This window comes from Ranitomeya variabilis, chromosome 6 (assembly GCF_051348905.1).
Source record: "Ranitomeya variabilis isolate aRanVar5 chromosome 6, aRanVar5.hap1, whole genome shotgun sequence".
Lineage (NCBI taxonomy): Eukaryota > Metazoa > Chordata > Amphibia > Anura > Dendrobatidae > Ranitomeya > Ranitomeya variabilis.
Window position 1 is genome coordinate 505399204 of NC_135237.1, and position 22053 is coordinate 505421256.

Here is a 22053-nt window from a genome sequence, read left to right on the forward strand (position 1 = left end):
ACCCCCACAGGCCGCCCCGGAGCACAAGCATATCATTAACTCAAAACTGAAAATAAAGATTAAACAACCACAAGACGGATTTCATCAACCAAGGTATCATTGTAATCAGTATAATGACGCCAACCTGACACTGTGTGTAGGTTACTGTACACAATCCTGCTGACAGGTTCCCTTTAATGAATGACACAGACTCCTTTTAATGAATCTGAATTAAACCATATTCACTACATTGTCCAGTCCACTGAAGCCAAGGTCCCCTGTAACAATTAAAATAATGTTTCTCACTTGTCCGCTGAGAAGATAAATCATTTGTCTTGCCACGGATCTGGCTCTGCTACATCTAGATGGCAGTCTGCATTCTTACATGATGCGACTATACAGCCTGCCATCCAGCATAGACACTGATCAGTGCGTGCTTGCTCATCTCAGTGTCTAGCTGTGAACTCTTTTCACCTCATTGACGTCACTGTGAGCATGAGAAAGTTCACACGCTCGTGGTGCCGTAAGAAAATCCTGCAAATTCAGTCATTGAACTCCGTTCAACTCACTGACATCAGTGCGAGTGCTATGGGGAAATAGCTTGCGCTGTCCAATATCCATGGCCTCTTCCTAGGCTATTAATATCAGACCACAGCTGTCTGCCTAGCCTTTGCCTGTTATAAAATATAGAGGGACTGTTACAGAGAGGTATACTGTTTATCATTAATATCAGGCTTGACTAGCAATATCCGACTAATACCTCACCTGTTACATACTACGATTCCTTTGCAATATAATACACAAACGGCGACTGAGATGAACCAGTGTATCAATAAAAGGTATTTATTACACACAAGTCTACAGTTATAATACTAAATAATCACACACAGGATACAATAAAAGCACACAATATGGAACTACAATTAACCCAACAATAAACTATTCTTTCCACCCACTTACCTAAAACATACACAATAATAGCTCACCCGCCTATTACTACACTATCCGTATTGAGAACAAGGGGTTAATAGCAGTGATACTTTGCTGAATCCAGGTACAGTGGGGCTGCCAGGTACAAAGATCCTGCTTGATGGAGAGGGATCACAGGAGGTACTGCAGCCAGAGGGGACACTGTGGGGCTGTATGGAGCTGTTGCACACAGGCTGCGGGCTGAGAAGTAGGGAGAGAGAAGGACACAGTCTGTGGAAGAGGGAGATAGGAGAGGATAGTTAAGCCGGGGTCACACTTGCATGTGCAATGCGAGAAACTCGCGCATCAATACCCGAAACTGCCACCGGCACTCAGACCGCAGTGTGCGGCTGCATGTTTTTTTTAAGCAGCCGTAAACTCCGGTCCAGACATCGTTGTGTAAAAAAAAAATTTTTACACGCCTGGGAAGGGGATAATACTCATGGAGCTTCCCAGGCTATTAACATCAGCCCACAACTGTATATTTAGCCTTTACTGGCTATTAAAATGGGGGACCCAAAAAAAATGACGTGAGGTCTCTCCATAATCAATAACCAGCAAAGGCTATGCAGACAGCTGCGGGCTGATATTAATAGCCTAGGAAGGGGCCATGGATCCTGACACCCCCCCCCCCCCCCCCCCCCCGCTAGCCAATTCTGGCACATAGCCTCGCTCTTCCCACTTGCCCTGTAGCGGTGGCAAGTGGGTTAATAGTTGGGGGGGTTGACGTCACCATCAGGTGCTGTCAATCATTGACCACAGCATTTAATTTGGACCATCCCATGCACCGTGCCATGCCATGGTAGCCTGGGACCCTATAGCTGCCATCTTAGTACTTCTGTGAAGATTAAGCCACAGACTGGGCTTAGTAGGAGACTGTGATTTGACCTAATAACGAATAGTAGAATAGTATTTACTACTGCAGATTCAATTATGAAAATATAATCTTATTTATCACATATGATAACTATCACAAGGGTCAAAAAAATGTATGTGTCTTTGAAAATGGTATAGTTTCTCCTTGCGGAGAGTGACATCTTAAGCATGTCGAGGTGAGGAGACTTAAAGGGAATCTGTCACCCCAAAAATCGAAGATGAGCTGCGGCCACCGGCATCAGGGGCTTATCTACAGCATTCTGTAATGCTGTAGATAAGCCCCCGATGTATCCTGAAAGATGAGAAATAAAGGTTAGATCATACTCACCCAGGGGCGATCCCGCTGCGGTCCGGGTCCGATGGGCATTGCGGTCCGGGGCCTCCCATCTTCTTACGATGACGTCCTCTTCTTGTCTTCACGCTGCGGCTCCAGTGTAGGCGTATTTTGTCTGCCCTGTTGAGAGCAGAGCAAAGTACTGCAGTGTGCAGGTACCGGGAAAAGTCACAGAGGCCCAGCACCTGCACACTGCAATACTTTGCTCTGCCCTCAACAGGGCAGACAAAGTACGTCTGCGCCAGAGCCGCAGCGTGAAGACAAGAGGACATCATCGTAAGAAGATGGGATGCCCCGGACCGGACTGCGAGGCCCATCAGACTGGACCGCAGCGGGACCGCCCCTGGGTGAGTATACTATAATCTCTTTTTCTTATCTTTCAGGATACATCGGGGGCTTATCTACAGCATTATAGAATGCTGTAGATAAGCCCCTGATGCCGGTGGCCGCAGCTCATCTTCGATTTTTGGGGTGACAGGTTCCCTTTAAAGCTGCAATGCTCCTCTGGGAAATATGCAAATTGTGATGTGACAAGGCTCGTTAAAGGGTTGACATTGACTGTTAGGATTGCTACTTCCAATAGGTGGCACTAGAATTCTAGTCCTCTTCCTCTCTGAAGAGACAATTTGCATATTTCCCAGAGGAGCATTGCAGCTTTATGTCTCCTCACCTAGACATGCTTAACATGTCACTCTCTGCAAGGAGAAATGATACTTCTTGGATCCCGGTCAGCCGCATCCCACTCAGCCAAACCAGATCTCCACTTTTCACTGACGAGGGGCAGTACCCCGAAACACAGTGTCTGCAAATTGAGATTCTGGTTCGGCTTTTATCCTAAGTCATGTGACATGGCTCGTTAGAGAGTCGACATTGACTGTTAGGATTGCTACTTCCTATAGGTGGCACTAGAGTTCTAGTCCTCTTCCTCTCTGAAGAGACAGTTTGAAAATGGTGGCACTTTTTTATGCTACATTCCCTTGATGAATATTTGGCTACGTTGATATGTTGCATTTGTGCAGCATTTTTTTTTTCCTGTAGCCCAAACCTTCCCTCTTGGCAAAGGGCTATGTTCACACGTTGCATTTTTTCCTGCAGGCAAAACCTAGTCTCTTGGCAGTAAAGAATCTGCTTAAGGCTGAGTCACACATAACAATATCGTTAACGATATCGTTGCAACGTCACACTTTTTGTGACGTAGCAACAATCCCGCTAACGATCTCGTTATGTGTGACAGCGACCAACGATCAGGCCCCTGCTGGGAGATCGTTGGTCGATGGGAATGATTAGGACCATTTTTTGGTCGCTGATCACCCGCTATCATCGCTGGATCAGCGTGTGTGACGCCGATCCAGCGATGTGTTCACTTGTAACCAGGGTAAACATCGGGTTACTAAGTGCAGGGCCGCGCTTAGTAACCCGATATTTACCCTGGTTACCATTGTAAAAGTAAAAAAAAAAAACAGTACATACTCACATTCTGATGTCTGTCACGTCCCCCGGCGTCCACAGGGTTAAAACTGCTTTCGGCAGGAGCGCTGCTAATGCACGCGCTGCTGCCGAGAGCTTCCCTGCACTGAATGTGTCAGCGCCGGCCGTAAAGCAGAGCACAGCGGTGACGTCACCGCTGTTACTGCCGGCGCTGACACAGTCAGTGCAGGGAAGCTCTCGGCAGCAGCGCGTGCATTAGCAGCGCTCTTGCCAAAAGCAGTATTAACCCTGTGGACGCCGGCGGTGGACGTGACAGACATCAGAATGTGAGTATGTAGTGTTTTTTTTTTTTTTACTTTTACAATGGTAACCAGGGTAAATATCGGGTTACTAAGCGCGGCCCTGCACTTAGTAACCCGATGTTTACCCTGGTTACCCGGGTGCTGCAGGGGGACTTCGGCATCGTTGAAGACAGTTTCAACGATGCCGAAGTCGTTCCCCTGATCGTTGGTCGCTGGAGAGAGCTGTCTGTGAGACAGCTCCCCAGCGACCACACAACGACTTAGGCTAGTTTCACACTAGCGTTTTTTGTCCTCCGTCGCAATGCGTCGTTTTGGTCAAAAAACGCATCCTGCAAAAGTGCTTGCAGGATGTGTTTTTTGTCCATAGACTAACATTAACGACGCATTGCGACGAATTGACACACGTCGCAACTGTCGTGCGACGGTTGCGCCGTGTTGTGGCGGACAGTCGGCTGCAAAAAACGCTACATGTAACGTTTTTTGCTGTCGACGGTCCGCTTTTTCCGACCGCGCATGCGTGGCCGGAACTCCGCCCCCACCTCCCCGCACTTCCCCGCACCTCACAATGGGGCGGCGGATGCGCTGGAAAAATGCATCCGCTGCCCCCGTTGTGCGGCGCAGAGAACGCTAGCGTCGGTAAAATGGCCGCGGGATTCCGCGCGTGCGCAGATGGAGATCGTGGCGGCCATTTTCCTGAAGCCCCGGGCAGCAGAGCACTCCATCTGCGCACGCGCGGCCACAGGAAAGATGGCCGCGCCCACCGGTAAACGGCTGAATAGCGCAGATCGCGCTCTTTTTCATCTCCTGGGCAGTGGATATTCTCTGTTGGACATGCGCACACCACTACGCCACCAACAGAATGATGAGCCTGATCTGGGGGAGAAACAGCGCTGTCACCACGCCCATAGGACCAGACAAGCGTGAGTGACAGCAGAAAACGGCGACTTTACAAAGGTATTTCAGCAGCATAGGTGGGTAATAAAGGCACACAAAAGACACTAATGTAACGCCCAGCTCTGCCCCTATTTAACGCTATTTTTAGCTCATCTTCAAAAAACGGGGTGACAGGTTCCCTTTAAGGTTTTTGCACCAAAAACAAAGCATAACCTGATACCAGCGTTTTTTGCTGTGTTTCTTTCACTTACTCAATGCTTTCTGTGAAAGAAAAAATGCTGAAAGACATGACATGCTGCAGTTTTTAAAAATGCAGCAGTTATCTAGTTTAGTCAGGAAAACAAGCAATGTGCGTGCATGAGATTTCTGAAACTCACAGCTTTTGCTGGAATTTTAAAAAGCAGCTTCAAATTTGCATACAAAAATGCAACGTGTGAACATAGCCTAAGTGCGCAGCTTATAAAACCCAGCTGTTTTCTGTGTTTTTTCGCTGCGGTTTACAGGTGTGACTTGCCAGCTAGCACATGCTTAATAGTATTATTCATAAAAAACTAAAGTTTTTTGACATGCGTTTTTATCGCTGCGGTTTTTGTCTTTTCTTGGTGTGTTATCCTTCGAATAAGGCCGGGATCACACATACGCGAGATACGGCCGAGTCTCGCAGGTGAAAACCCAGCTCTGGCGCCGGCACTCCGGAGCGGAGCGTGCAGCCGCACAGCAATACATGGAGCTGCACGCTCCGCTCCCAAGTGCCGGCGTCAGAGCTGGGTTTTCACCTGCGAGACTCGGCCGTATCTCGTGTATGTGTGATCCCGGCCTAAGGCTGCTTTGTTTTCCAGGCTTCCTGGCATCTGACTATGACAAAACTGATACAGTCATGTGCGGATTACATGTGTTTTTTAACTGCAGATTTTCCCCATGTAATGCAAATCTATGGGGAAAATCTGCACATAAAACTCAGCGTACCCGAAGACAAATTGACTTTGTGGATTTGAGGCACGTACCGCAGGTCAGATTATGCTGCATAAAATAAAGCACAGTGGGCAGGAGATTTCTATAAAGCCCATCCACTTTGCTGGAACTGTAAGGCCATGTGCACACATTAAAGGGAATCTGTCACCCCATTTTTCTCCTATAAACTAAGGCCCCAGATGTAACTGGAAAGATAAGAAAAACAAGTTATATTATACTCACCCAGGGGCGGTCCCGGTGCGGTCCGGTCCGATGGGCGTCGCGGTCCAGGGCCTCCCATCTTCATACGATGACGTCCTCTTTGCTTCCAGTCGCGGCTCCTGCGCAGGCATACTTATTTGCCCTATTGAGGGCAGAACAAAGTACTGCAGTGCGCAGGCGCCGGAAAATGTCAGAGAGGTTCAGCACCTGCGCACTGCAGTACTTTGCTCTGCCCTCAATAGGGCAAATCAGTACGCCTGCACCAGAGCCGCAGCAGGAAGCAAAGGACGTCATCGTAAGATGGGAGGCCCCGGACCACAACGCCAATCGGACCGGACCGCCCCTGGGTGAGTATAATATAACCTGTTTTACTTATCTTTCAGGTTATATCGGGGGCTTATCTACAGCATTACAGAATGCTGTAGATAAGCCCCTGATGACGGTGGACTTAGCTTATAGGCCTAAAATGGGGTGACAGACTCCCTTTAATTTTTTTACCTCAGTATTTGTGAGCCAAAACCAGGAGTGGAACAATCAGAGGAAAAGTATAATAGTAACACGTCACCACTTCTGTATTTATCACCCACTCCTGGTTTTGGCTTTACAAATACTTAAGTAAAATACTGACCAAATACTGAACATGTGAACGTGGCCTTAAGTGCTACTCTTTTGTGCAGCAAAAATACTCAGTGTCAAAAACTTAGTGTGAGATAGTTAAAAAAAATCCATTCAAATTTAATATCACTGCAATCGTAGTAACCTGAAAAATCATGTTGCCAGGTCATTTTTACCACAGAATAAATGCTGGGGCTAAAAAAATAAAACCAATGGTGGAAATGTGTTTTTTCCAATATTTTACACTTGGAATTTTTTTGATTACATAGTGAAGCGAAAGGTGTCATTCAGAACCATGAACCGGATTTTTTTTCCCCTTTGTCTCTAAGGGAGCAGTAAGACAGGCGTATAAATCGGACCAAGATCGGACCGCAGTGCACGGACTGTCCCTGTATACTTCTATCCAGATGTCCCGCTTGGGTAAGGAGAACCGCGGCCAGTCCGTGCACTGCGGACCAAAAGCAAAAATAAGAAATAGTTTGATTTTGGACTAGTGAGACAGCGTGCTAAGGTGTCGGGTGCTCGCCGGGTGTCTTCGGTGTGCTCGGATAGTATGTTCGAGTCCCCGCGGCTGCATGTCTGGCGGCTGTTCGACAGGGATTGCCTAAACACACAGACAACCCCTGTATGTGTTGCTGCTGTCGAACAGTCATGAAACATGCAGCCGCAGGGACTCGAACATACTAGCCGAGCACGCGCTCTCATCACTGCCCCTGAGGTATAGGGCTGCAGTTAGGGATAGGTAGGTATAGGGCTGCAGTCACATCTGCTGTACTGGGTGCACATACAGGAGCCATCATTACCGACTGTCAATAGTACTTGTAGGAAATGAGGCTTCTGCCCCTGGCAGATAGATAAGATGGAGCAGTGCTGCAGCTGACTATCTCCAGCACACACAGGGCTGCACCCTCCTTCCTGTCACTCCCACCATACCCACCCCACACTGAGCTCGTCAGGGCCCAGCTACAGCTTGGCAACAATAAAAGATACTGAAATCACCGCGCATGCGCGGAGGTCGTCGCCGTCCCCTAACACTGAAATCATTGCGCATGCGCATTTTTTTACGTCATTGTTGAGCGCACGCAGGTCTGAGTCGGTCGAGCACTGCTCGGTGTCCGCTTCGGTAATGTTCGGGAGACAAACGGGGCTGTTATATCCTTAGCACATGGCGGAAACTGAGGCAAAACGTTACTGCGTTGTCTCTCCTGTGGAATTCCGGGAGGGGGATGGGCGTGTCGGGGCAAGTGAAGGCCATTGTGATGGGGGAGGGGGCACCATGTCTGATTATACGCGGCGTGTCTGTGTGCGGCCCGGGAGAAAGCCATGGTCGGACCTATCGCCTTTCCAACATGGCGGATGTAACCCCTGAATGACCACACAACTTATTTTTGAGAGCTTTTGTTTTTTTCGCTTAACCTCTTTCCAAGAACCGTAACAATTTTTTCATGATATTTTTTTTGTGCAGCTTTATCTATATTTTTTATTATTTTTTCTATGGTTCATTATATGGTAAATACAATGTACTGGACATAAGGGGGGAAAAAACCACAATATGGGAATAGAAAACAAAACGGGCAATGCCGCATTTGTTTTTCCGGTTTATTTTTTGCATTATTTCTTGTGAAGTATCAATAACCTGGGAATATGATTCTCTTGGCGATACTACCAAGCTGGTGCAGCGACATATTTTTTTTTTGGCTTAAAAATTCAGAACAAACTTTAAAAAAAAAAAAAAATCTCCTCTGTTCTGTGAGACCCGTGACATCTTTATTCTTCTGTGCGGGGCTGTTTCTTGCACGATGTGCTGTCGCTTTTAATGGTAGCCTATAATCGCGATGCTTTGATTGCATTTTTTTTTGTCTTGAGTGATTCGGCCAACAAAACCTTTTAAGGGCACGTGCACACGTTTCGGAATGGTGTGCGGATTTTTCTGCACCGATTTTAGGAAATCCGCACTGCGGAATTACTGCGCTTTTTGTGCGGATTTCACCTGCGGTTTTAGAATCCAAGTGTGTTAAAATTGCAACAAAATAAAGTGCAATCTAACTTTTTTTTTTTTTTTTCCCATTTACAATGTTCACTATACGAGAAAACTGACCTGGCGATATGATTCTCCATGTCAGTACAAGCACGCAGATACCAAACATGCATAGTTTTTTCATTATTATTTTAACTGGTGGGAAAATAAAATGTAAAAACTCAGAAAAAAAACTCGTCATTTTCCAAGAACCGTAACGCTTTCAATTTTTGGGTTCCGGGGCTGGATGAGGGCTCATTTTTTTTCACTCTGAGATGACATTTTTGCTGTTAAAATTTTGGGGTAGATACGATGTTTTGATCGCAAGTAATTCTGGCATATCGATTTTTATTTATATTTTTTGGTTCTTTAGATATTTACCAATGAAATGAATGTTATATTTTGATAGGAATTTTACAAACGCATCAATAGCAAATACGTGTATTTTTTATTTTTAATGTGGCAAGAGATGTGATTTGAACCTTTTTTCATATTTAAAATTTTTTTTTTTTTACTGTATTCAATATTGCCCTTGGGGGACTTGAAGCTGCGATTGTCTGATCACTTGTGCTATACATAGCAGTGCATCAGCACTGCTATATATAAAAAAAAAAATTCACAATCCCCTTTGAACACTGGCCTCGGGCTGGTTTTCACAGAAGGATTGGTATTCGCACAGGGTCTTCAGCAGACCCCCGGCTGTTATGACAACCTATCTGTGCCTTGAACTCGAACCACAGACTATGCTTCACAGAAGTAACAAAATGGCAGTGACAGAGGCCTTCAAGCAGGCCTGGGGTGAGGGAAGGACCATGGGAGCCAAGATTGGACCCCCAGGCTGGATTGTGCAGCTTAAACAATGCTATTATTGATTTACAGCGGCAATTGTGGGGTTAACTGCAGCAATCTGAGCTAGCGACAATCACACGTTAACCCCTTAGGGTACTGTCATACAGTGGCACTTTGGTCGCTACGACGGCACGATCTGTGACGTTGCAGCGTCGCTTGATTATCACTCCAGCGTTGTAGACTGCGGTCACACGTTGCAATAGATGGCGCTGGAGCGATAATTTCATGACGTATTTGTGATGTAGAAGCCATTGGTTATTGTGCGCACATCGTATACAACCTTTGTCACACGATGCAATCATGCCGCCACAGCGGGACACTTGACGACGAAAGAAAGTTTCAAACGATCTGCTACGATGTACGATTCTCAGCGGGGTCCCTGATCGCAGTAGCGTGTCAGACACTGCGATATCGTATGGATATCGCTGGAACGTCACGGATCGTGCCGTCGTAGCGACCAAAGTGCCACTGTGTGACAGTACCCTTATTAACATCTGCGATAATCACAACGCCGATCTTGATGAATCTGGCCCTTAGCGTCTTTGAAATCCTGGAGGGTTTTAAAGACTTTTTCTAAAGCTTAAACATGTGAACAGCCATTTTCCCATACTAATGTATAAGTTAATTCTTTATATTGCTGTGTTGGAGCTTTTCCCACCCGCTCAAATACAGCTGAAAACGACAGTGTGAACATACTGTCTGAGGCTGTGTAACCGGTTGGTCTATGCTTTCTGGTCCTGTTCTCTACAAAATGGAAATGGTCATCACTGCAGCAAGTGGTTGGTGGGGCCAGCCTGTGTTACCATTTCCAGTGTGGAAGACTGGGCCGAGAAGAAGAGACCAGTAGAGGACTGAGTGTTGGAATATGAATTGTGGGCTATGAGTAAGGGTATTTTCTTTAAGAATTACTTTCATTGGCTAAAAATCCCCTTTAAGGTGAGTTCACATATGGCTTATTTTGTTCCAGAAAATGTAATTGTTCTATTCTTCTGAAACCACCCCATTCAGATGAATTGGAACTGATTTTCCATGGCAGAAATTTCTGAAGCAAAATCTGCTGTGTGAAAATTCACCCCTAAACCTCATTCAGATGTCCGTGAAACATGGTCCTGGCTGAGGATCTCCCAACCCAAACTTAGCCTCATAACATATATGAGGCTGTTGATTTAGAGTCTGAAGTCCTGGGGCCGGTCCGTAATTTTTGACTGATGTCGAAATGAGGCTTAAAAGGCGTATAGCAGGATTGTAAAAAAAATTAGGCTAAAGGCAGTATGTAACATATAGTAAACAAATCATACCTGCTAAGTCTACTTTTTTGGTGCTCCCTGCATGTCTTATGCCATCTACCCAAGTGACCACTGCAGCCAGTCATTGTTGTACAGAATGCAGCGACTGTGTGGGTAGATGGTGATAATGAAACTTGGCTAAACTTCATATTGTGATATTTTATTCTTTTTGAAATATTCTCACACTGTACGATTTCAGGAATGTTTGCTAATCCTCTTCATGTAGGTGTAAAGTCTATAAGGCCGTCTCGAGAGGAGGATGTCATTACCAGAGACAGAGGGGGTTTGCGATCTGATCCCTGCTTTCTGTTTCCTTAATTCCGTTGTAAACTTTTTTGTACCATAGCCTCATTCCTAAACAACCTTTTGCCGTGAGATACAGTAAGCGTTTCTTTCAAGACTTGCATATCAAAGGCATGTGATTGCTGTGTAGAATTAAACAGGCCATAAGGGAGCAGAAGTGGATTTTTGCGGGTAAATAAAAGGGGGGGGGGGATGTTATTTAAGCCATTTACTGCCTATAGCCTAATTTGTTGCTGATCTCAGAAACCCCCTTTTAAAGAGAATCCAGAGATGTCCTGTTATTATTCCTTGCAAAACCGAGAGCGGGTGACAATGTGAGAAGGAACATGCTATTGTCTCCTCATTAAGAGATGCCTTCAATACTAGGTCTGCTCTAAAAACCACTGCCCTCAAGGGGTTGTTTCTAGTGGTGAGTGAATGTGCTGGGATAAGGTGTTATCTGAGCATGCTCGGGTGCTAACCGAGTGTCTTGAATGTGCTAGAAAAAATGTTCCAGTCCCCGCGGCTGCATGTCTCGCTGCTGTTTGACAGCTACATCACATGCGGGGATTGCCTAGCAAACAAGCAATCCCTGCATACAAGACATGCAGCCGTGGAGACTCGGGACATATTTTTCGAGCACGCCGAAGACTCGGTTTGCACACAAGCATGCTCGTTCATCACTAGTGATGAACGTGTATACTCATTGCTCAGGTTTTCCCGAGCACGCTCGGGTGATCTCCGAGTATTTGTAAAGGTACCTTCACAGTAAGCGACTTTGCAACGATAACGATAGCGATCCGTGACGTTGCAGCGTCCTGGATAGCGATATCGTTGTGTTTGACACGCAGCAGCGATCTGAATCCTGCTGTGATATCGCTGGTCGTTGCTGAAAGTTCAGAACTTTATTTGGTCGTCAGATCGGCGTGTATCGTTGTGTTTGACAGCAAAAGCAACGATGCCAGCGATGTTTTACAATGGTAACCAGGGTAAATATCGGGTTACTAAGCGCAGGGCCGCGCTTAGTAACCCGATGTTTACCCTGGTTACCATTGTAAATGTAAAAAAAACAAACAGTACATACTCACCTTCTGATGTCTGTCACACGTCCCCCGCCGTCCGCTTCCCGCACTGACTGGGAGTGCCGGCCGTAAAGTAAAAGCAGAGTGCAGCGGTGACGTCACTGCTGCGCTCTGCTTTTGCTTTACGGCCGGCACTCACAGTCAGTGCGGGAAGCAGACGGCGAGGTACGTGACACCGGAATGTGAGTATGTAGTGTTTGGGTTTTTTTACATTTACGATGGTAACCAGGGTAAACATCGGGTTACTAAGCGCGGCCCTGCGCTTAGCAACCCGATGTTTACCCTGGTTACCTGGGGACTTCGGCATCGTTGGTCGCTGGAGAGCTGACTGTGTGACAGCTCTCCAGCGACCACACAGCGATCGGCATCGTTGTCTGTATCGCTGCAGCGTCGCTTAGTGTGAAGGTACCTTTAGTCTTCGGAGATTACGTTTTCATCGCCTCAGCTGAATGATTTACAGCTATTAGCCAGCTTGATTACATGTGGGGATTCCCTAGCAACCAGGCAACCCCCACATGTACTCAGGCTGGCTAATAGCTGTAAATCATTCAGCTGCCACAATGAAAACTAAATCTCCGAACACTAACAAATATTTGGAGATCACCCGAGCATGCTCGGGAAAACCCGAGCAATGAGTATACTCACTCATCACTAATGTCATCTCTTTCCTGGAGCTCTCTGCTCACCGACCTCTTGGCTTCCTGTGGAGTGGTGTAATCCTGATTGACATTGTGGACCAACAGCACTGTTGTGCCACTGTTTTTTTTCTATGCACTCTGTTGCTTCTATGTGACGCATCTTTGCAGCATGAGAGAAGCACAATGGCACTGAAGCTGGATGGAAAGCTAAGGACGCAGACAAAACCACCCTAATATTCGGCCAGAATCGCATCGCATCGCAATCCTCGGACTGGCCTTCTGCTCTCCTGACCTGAGCGTGATAGCTGAGTATTATGACCGTCTGACCGTGCCCTAACAGTGCGATCCAGACAGCTTCAGAGCAGTCCTTACAAGCTTTAATGGAAAGAGCTTGGAAGCACTGCTTCTGTTTAGACACTGCAGTAGTGACCAGAACTAGAAATTGCTCCATTCTTGAGAATTTTTAAAACAAGTCATGTGCAAAGTTTCTTGGTTTTGCAAGCGGTTTGGAACTTTACCCTTTTAATATTGTGAGAATAACCTATAATAATTTTAAGTAGCTCCAACATATTCAGCAGCACTTTACAATTCAGAGGATAGAAATACAATCAATCAGACATAATCATTATTTAACTGTCTTGGGCTCAATCTCGAGCCATGGCAACTTGATGGATGAACAATCTTTAGGAAGATTGCTCTTGTGCAAGCCTAGATGGGTCCACCAAGGTCTTCTCTGCTGTTATCTTGTTGGGATCAAGCCACCATGCTGCTGGTCTTCCTTTTCGCCTTGTTCCTACTATTCTTCCAATCATGATGTCCTCCTCCAGTGATTGCTCTCTTCGTGTGATGTTTCCAAAGGAGGCAAGTCGTAGCTTGGTTTTTCTTGCTTCCAATGACTTGTCTGGTTTGATTTCTTTATTCTTCTTGCCATCCATGGTATTCATAACATCCTACTCCTGCACCATATTTTGAAGGTGTTGGTTCTTGTTCAGTCTATGTACGACCCATGTCTTCGCCAGTGAAATTTTCCTTTATTTGAAGACCTTGTCCAGTGATTTCATTATGATATGCCCATAGCTATTCTAAATCGGACATTTCGGAGTCATAATTCCCCAATTTCAACACGCTGAGCTTAAGTGCTACTCAGTGCCTGGAGGGTGAGGGAACAGGTGATAGGACCAGATTCTAAGGATGTGGGAAGGGAAACGGGGAACAGATTAATGAGTTGAGGTGATAGGCTAGTCTTAAATGAAGGTTTTTTGTTTTGTTTTTAGGACACCCTTAAAATTGTAGATACTGGGAATCAACTAGATTTTCTGGGGTTGTGCATTCCATAGAACTGGAGCATCATAGCAAAAGTCTTGGAGATGTGAGTGGGAGGTTCAGGTTAAGGAGGATGCTAATTGTAGATCATTAGCAGAACAGAGAACCACGGGTAGGGTGGTAGACAGAGGTGAGACGGGATGTAGGTGGTGCAGAGATATGAAGCGCCTTGTTGGATGAGTGTGATAAGATTGATGTATTCTTTAGCGGGTGAGCAATGACTGGCACAAAATAAAGGAATTGGTGTAGTGACTGGACAAATGACCATAGGAACCAGTCATTCATGTAGTCTTTTTTAGACAGCACGTTTAAAAGCAGAAGGGTCTCTGCAGATTCATAGCTGACCAGTTGTGTGGGAAAACATTCAGTATAACTTAATTTCAAGCTCTATGATTTGGAATCGATGAGCAGTTGTGTTCAGAGACAGTTTTCCTTGTAGGACGGCCGCTGCAAAGATAGCTACTAGTGATGAGCGAGTGTGCTCAGATATCGTGTTATCCGAGTATGTCAGGCGTGCTCGACTAATATGTTTGCTTCCCCACAGCTGAATTATTGGCGGCTGTTGGACAGCCACAATACATGCAGGGGATTGTCTGTTTTCGGCTGGCTGACGGGAGCTAATCATCCAGCCGCAGGGACTCGGAACATATTACTCGAGCATGCCTGATATATTCTGATAATACAATATCAAAACACATTCACTCATCACTAATAGCTAACAATTTCTAAAAATTCCCACGATGGACTCCTAAAGTTAGAGCACAGACTGAAATGACAAACCTGTAAGAAATGCGGTTGGCAGATCGGGGGTCACTGTTACTGCAACAATAGTATGACAACACACCGTCTACAAAACTGCGAAATATAGGAAAGTCCGCTCACCCACTAGGGGAATGGATGCGCTGAGACTTGGTGAAATACTGGCATCGTGGAAAAATCCATCATTATGGTCTTGTAAAAACATATGTTTATTGATAATAGTAAAATGTCGCAACTTCCATCGCCAGAGATAACAAGCAAACGCATTTCAGTCAGTCTTTAGACATTGCAAGTCTGTTTAATTTTGAGAATCACTGCTGTGTATAACTATAGATTTGTGCCTTTTTTTATATATCAACAGGAAAAAGATATATTGAGTAAGAATGTCACTGACGGTGCGGTTACAAGGTCTCCCGCCGATCGCAGACGCTATTCACATTCGACGTTTCTTTGCTGGATTGAAGATTCGGGATGGAGGTGTTAATATTATTGGTGGGGTATATGGAGAGGCTTACGTTACTTTTGAGGATAGGCGTTCTATATCTTTAGCCCTGAAGAGGTCAGGACAATGCCTGATGGACAGTGCTATAAATATTTCGGATTGGTGTAGTTCTCAGCAGACCTCCAGCTATTTGCGCATTATGTTTACACCCTTAAATGCCAAACTTTCTGACGTGAAAAGCTTTTTTACAGAATTGTATGTGGAAAATGTAATTTTCATGACAAGGTATAAAGTTAGGAGCGGCATAGCCTTTGTTAAATTTTTAAAAAGTGACAACGCCAAAAAGGCCTTGTCAGTATTTCAGGCGTCTAAAAATAAAAATTGTAAGAATCAAAATACATTTTCTGTATTGTCCATGTGGCTGTCAAGTGAAAAGGATTGGCTCTTCTACTCTGCAAAATGTGATTCTTCGAGGGGGAAAAATCCGAAAAGTTCAACTTACAAGAGGTTACCAAAGTATGACCACCATTTGTTGTACATTCACGAGTTTTATGCACATTTGGTGAATGTAAGTGTCCACGTTGATAAATCCCACATAAGGAAGTTTCTGCACAACCTTGTCGAGGACTCTCAGATCACATTTGTGTATGACAAAAATGGCAACAGACAGCGGGAATGTTTCGTGATGTTTGTAACTGAAAATGATTACGTACGAGCTCTCGAGTTGGACAAAACGGTTTTCTGGGGTCGTCGTCTGCGAGTGCTGCCCGTCTCTAAAGCCAACATGATGGACTTAATCGAGAGCAAGAAAAAAGTGGTCTTGGGGGATCCAGCTTCAGAAGAAATGAAAAAGAAATCAGACGTTAAATTCTTATATTTAAGAAACTTTGCCGCTTGTGTGAATAAATGTGACATTCTCAACTTTTTTTCTGGCTTTTCTCTGACTGAACAGGACATTTGTCTGTTATATAATGACAATGGGGACTGCCTTGGGGAAGCTATTGTCAAATTCTCAAAGAAAGAGGAAGCATCCGAAGCCGAGAAACTAAACCACAAAAGGTTCCAGGATACGGTGATCCTGCTAAGATGGGTCTCAAAGAAGCAACTGAAGGCTTTTGGCGTAGACTTTACCGTGGACTATTCTACAGCTAATCAAAAGTTTTCTACGTGTGAAGCAGATGTAAGTGTCAGCGAGGAGGATGAATCATCAGAGGTGACATGTGCTGCTGGCAGTGACTCCTATTAAATGCTCACTTGGACTGAGGACATTCAGTTGTACAAAGACTATATCTGTATGGGACTTGCCGATATTGCTGGCAGATTCTAATTTTCTTTTGATTGAGAATAACACAACTGAGTACTTGTCAGTTACCTAGCATCTATTATATAATCCTGGTACGCAAAGTATTAAAAATCCTAAGTTTTATTGAAACCGTGTCTTGTTCGATCAAAATCCAAAGAATTGTATTACAGCTCGCAAATCGAAGACCACTGGCCTCATGCAGATACGAGGGCTTTGAATTTCAGTAAGGTTTTGTTTCGATGCCACAGCCTAGTTCTAACCAATATGTTATTTGCATCAAACAAAATTACTTTATTGCTAACATTGTGTTTATGTATAATTTGTATATCTGATTTCAAGAAATAATATATATATTTTTTTAAACTTTAAAGATAATTTTGAAAAGGGAATAAATGCTGTTCATCAAGACATGAAATTTAATTATTTTAATGGCTGGAAATGGGATTTTCATCCCCGATTTATGCATTAGATTACTGCTGACTGATCATTTGGCCGATGACGATCTCCTGCGTACACAGGAATGTTTGGCTGAGTGTTCCGGTGTTCTGATGAGAAAGCCAATGACCTTACCCGGCGGCTTACTTCCAGGAGAACAATGCAATCGGCAGTCTGAAATTGGACATGCTCAGCCGGCTGTGCACATCGACATCGGCCAACATTAGCCTGTAAGGGGAGCCTTTTAAGTTGAAATTTTAGATAATCGACATGTATCTGCTTCACAACTACTGGAGTTCCTTCTTGATCTCCAATGATAACTTCAATCAGTCAATAAACCAACAAGGTGCCAATCTGTATATTTTTTACTGGGAACTCTTTAGTCAGTATTTATTAATCTCACAGCTATCTGATATATAAACGGTCTCAATATAAAGTATATTTGGATATGAAATGTTCGGTAGTATACTGTATAGCAGGGCAGAGGCTACCACAGAGCGTGTGTATATTGCTAACTTTTTAAAGTAACCTACTTTTTGTCAGGTGTCTCTAGAACAAAGGAATGGTTAAGATGAACCGCACAACATGCCTGACCCTTCTTTTGTCTTACATATATCTTCAGGGTACAGTTGGGAGGTTCCCCATACACATTAGAGGGTAGGCCAGTCTTCCCAAAATCACTAGGTTCAACATGTTACCAGCTAATGTGCATGGTATGGGTATATAAAGCACAGATTTGGTTGAGCAATTAAGAGACGTCAAGGTTGATACGTGTCCTGCAAGGGCTGTTTGTAGCTTTAAAATGCAACATTTGACACATAAGCGGAGAACATATGTACCTGTGTTTTTAACTACTTTTTGCCTCCTATCAAAATACAGAACAAAACTGTCCACTGAGGACTATAGGCAAATATGTTTGAAAAGTGACCGACCCAGTCTGCTGACAGTGAGGTTTGTTTCGTAGGTTTGACATTTATGGACCGCAATGTCTCGACTAGCCATGGATCCCCCTAACCGAACTCAACAGCTTCATGGTCGCATAAGTGTCCGTTGAGTATGACTTAAGAGCCAGGCTTTGTGCACACGTTGCGGAATGGTGTGCGGATTTTTCCGCACTGTTTTTGCAAAATCCACAGGTAAACAGCACTGCTGTTTTTCTGCGGATTCCACCTGCGGTTTTACACCTGCAGACTCCTATTGAGGAGCAAGTGTAAAACGTTGCGGAATCCGCACAAAGAATTGACATGCTGTGGAAAAACACTGCTGTGTTTCCGTGCGTTTTTTTCCACAGCATGTGCACTGCAGATTTTGTTTTCCATACGTTTACATGGTACTGTACAATGCATGGAAAACAGCTGCAGATCCGCAGCGGCAAATCCGCAATGTGGGCACAAAGCCTCACATTCCAAACTGGAACCCTGAATGTCAAATGGTTGAAACTGGCCTAAAAGATTATGTAATTCAGGAAGCTGGACCAGTCAATGACTGATCACTCTGCTCTCTTATGCCGTATAATAACACGGGGGTAGGGCGGGGGCATACCAGACTAAGCCATATATACTGTATTGCCAATAAAATTGTATTTTATTGAAACTGCAACTGTCTGTGTATTACTACTTTACCAGCATTTTGATCTTTCTACATGCCAGTATTTATTTTTTTTTTTTTTATTGCGCTGATGGGAGTGGTGCATAAAATGTAAATCCTGTCTCGATACCCACCTTCCAACACTTTCACTTCTGCTCTGCTCTATCTTTTGCAAAAAGTGACCTGTCGGCTGCTCCAAAGTTTCATGGAGAGGCGCAGAGGTCACTTTTCAATACAAGTCTGAGAGCCTCATTCTGACTCTCATAGACTTGCATTGAGAGCTCTTGATGTAGCTTCTTCCAAGCTGTCAGAAGCTAGTGTCACAAGGTAGGACCAGAGCAGTGCCGAAAAACGGGAAAGTTGCTGAGTGTGGGTAAATGACCGTGGACGGGGGGCTTATGCTTAAAGCGCCACTCCAGTGCTGTTAAGAAAAACACTGAAGTGGTGCTTTAAGCAATAGTATTTATTTATTTTTCTTTTTAGCTGCAAAATGGTATTCAGGAAAAACTACTTACTCATATTAAGGCACCACTCCGGTGTTTTATACCTATTTCATTGCTGGAGTGGTGCTACCAAGTTCCCTGACCCTAGTAGTATACTTGCCAGCCGCTGTCTTCAGCTATTTCCAGTCATCCGATGCCATCTTATGACTGCAACTTTCAACTGCCCAAGAACCCATGTGTTGGCTCTCATAGACTTACGTTGATTTATGACTTCCAGCTTGCCCAGTAAACACCAGAGCAATCCAGCAAGTCATAAACTGCTAGAAACTGACAGGAGCGGCGCTGATAACAGATGAAGATGGTAAGTTTAAGATTATGGCAGGGACTTATGGTCCGTGGCACCATTCCTGCGCTGCAATGAAAAAAAACACGCTGAAGTGGTGCTTTGAATATTTAGAGACATACCCCTGACAACAGCACTATGGCCACAGTCTAGCCTAAGAGAAACCAACCTAAATGGTAACTAGGGTATATTGGAAATAAACTAAACCACAGAAAAACAAAACCCTAAAAGCATTTTTTATTCATAAATATTTAAAAAGACCAAATGATCAACACTAGACAAATACATAAATTACCATTACCAAACTGAAATTGGGTATTGGTAAAGGTACTAAGCTGGAAGGTTCCAGATTAAAGATAATGGTACACAAACCTAATGTGGCCCTAATGTTCTGGATCACTGCGTTGAGAAACACGTGATGGTGTCTCCGTGGTGTTGGATGTTTTGATCTCCCCGAGGTCATTCATCCTGATGTTTATAGTCTTTTCACTAGGCACTGCTCCTAATAGCCAGTTTCCTACTCCACACTGATGAGGGGCAAATACCCCGAAACAGCTGTCTGTGGATGAATACCATGTTTTGGCATAGGTGGTTTTCCTTTATTGGATGCTGCCCTTCCCATGGTTGTTCCTTCCCGGTGAAAGACCTGGCTATTCATTGCTTGCGTTGAGAAACACGTGATGTCTCTGCAGCTTTTCTACATGCATTTGCATATTTCCCATAAGGGATAATAATTTTATTTTTATATAGCGCTAACATATTCCGCAGCACTTTACAGTTTGCACACATTATCATGGGGGCAGTGTTCTGGATCACTGTGTTGAGAAACGTGATGGTGTCTCCGCGGTGTTGGATGTTTTGATCTCCCCGAGGTCATTCATCCTTATGTTTATAGTCTTTTCACTAGGCACTGCTCCTAATAGCCAGTATCCTACTCCACACTGATGAGGGGCAAATACCCCAAAACAGCTGTCTGTGGATGGATACTATGTTTTGGCATAGGTGGTTTTCCTTTATTGGATGCTGCCCTTCCATGGTTGTTCCTTTCTGGTGAAAGACCTGGCTATTTATTGCTTGCATTGAGAAACACTTGATGGTTTCTCCGCGGCTTTTCTACATACAGTCTGTAGATGGGCCTCGTGGCATTTTTGTAGCGGAGGCACGACTTCCATCAGGCACGACTTCACTTTCATCAGACACGACTTCCATCAGGCACTTCTTTATTCCTGATTGAAGATAGTTGATGAGGTTCCACCATAGATAGATACACAGATCTTTACTAGGCAGGTCAGAATTTCTGGAGTAGGGAGTGATGTCACAATACCTAAGTAGACTGCAGGAAGAACACCGTCTAATTCTAACTGACATTCATCCCATCCCTTACGAACTTCACCATTGCTAGGGTTAAAGTGGCAAATTACTTAGAAGCTGTGGGGACCTGTCCCTAGAGAACCTCACTCTTTTTTTTCCCCATTCACACAAAACACATATATTACAATTCCATAATGCATAAAGAGATTTGAGCTAAAATAGCATGGCTGCTACTGATCCATAATGCACATGAAGATCATTGATCCAGGTACAGTTGGAGTTATCTACTGGCTGTAAATGCATGAACACCTTCACATGAATACATTTACTGAGTATGACAAAGTACCTCCTGACGAAACTGCGGGGGCAGTGAAACGCGCGTCGAGGTGCGCTACGGTACCACTGTAACAGCCCACACTTCACCATGGCTGCAGGTATATGATGAATGTAGTTTTATATCCCCTACTAATACTTATAATAACACTAGACTGTGGCCCGATTCTATTGCATCGGGTATTCTAGAATATGCATGTCCCTGTAGTATATGGACAATGATGATTCCAGAATTCGCGGCAGACTGTGCCCGTCTCTGATTGGTCGAGGCAACCTTTATGACATCATCGTTGCCATGGCAACCATTATGACATCTACGTCGATACTGTGCCCGTCGCTGATTGGTCGAGGCCTGGCAGCCTCGACCAATCAGAGACGCGGGATTTCCATTATGACATCATCGTCGCCATGCTATGCCCGTCGCTGATTAGTCGAGGCCTGGCGGCCTCGACCAATCAGAGACGCGGGATTTCCAGGACAGACAGACAGACAAACCCTTAGACAATTATATATATAGATTTGGGGGCACTATTATCATCTTACCATCAGGCAATAGCGCTATATATACTTCCGGGTGAACCTCTTCTAGCAATTGGTCTTGCACTTTTTGGTGGTATTTTATGTGGATGGCATAGAATTGCTGGTGGCATTTACCCACATTTGTCCCTAGTGGACATTGGTATTTTCATATGCACTCTATGTGGGCCCCAACATCTTTGGGTGTGCCACAACTTTCCACCGCTTTATAACATATCATTCCTTGTGAGTTTTCAGCGCTATAGTTTACTTACTGTGCTCTACCTGTGGACGTGGGGTTTTGTGTTGGGCGGTCTCTGTGGCCCCATCTGTTCTTTCCACAGTACATAGCCGATCCCATTTCCTCCCCTAGATATAGGGTATTGCCATTTTTCATGTTGTATGTTTATATCTTTATATGTTGTATATTTCAGATGGGTATTTAATAAATTGTTATATTGATTCAAATATGTGTGCCTTCTGTTGTTCTCTATTGGTTTATATGTCAATGTACAGGTAGTCCTGGACTTACAC

At 44.6% G+C, this 22053-nt stretch overlaps 1 protein-coding gene across 3 annotated transcripts; it reads left to right on the plus strand.

Annotated features, from left to right (window-relative positions):
* The first annotated feature begins 7586 nt into the window (after positions 1–7586).
* LOC143782890 (RNA-binding protein 12B-like) lies at positions 7587–16680 on the plus strand. 3 transcript variants are annotated; one of them, XM_077270850.1, is made up of 2 exons: positions 7587–7693; positions 15168–16680. In XM_077270850.1, exon 2 carries the CDS (start codon positions 15190–15192, stop codon positions 16492–16494), a length of 1305 nt encoding a protein of 434 aa, XP_077126965.1. In that variant the 5' UTR covers positions 7587–7693; positions 15168–15189; the 3' UTR covers positions 16495–16680. The 3 variants fall into 3 exon arrangements, with proteins under 3 accessions (XP_077126965.1, XP_077126967.1, XP_077126966.1); XM_077270852.1 differs by lacking the exon at positions 7587–7693 and adding an exon at positions 7890–8079; XM_077270851.1 differs by lacking the exon at positions 7587–7693 and adding an exon at positions 11180–11196.
* Positions 16681–22053: the final 5373 nt, after the last annotated feature.

Bases quoted from the DNA above. Each gene is read 5' to 3' on its own strand.
- LOC143782890 (XM_077270850.1), top strand. From the start codon at position 15,190: ATGTCACTGACGGTGCGGTTACAAGGTCTCCCGCCGATCGCAGACGCT.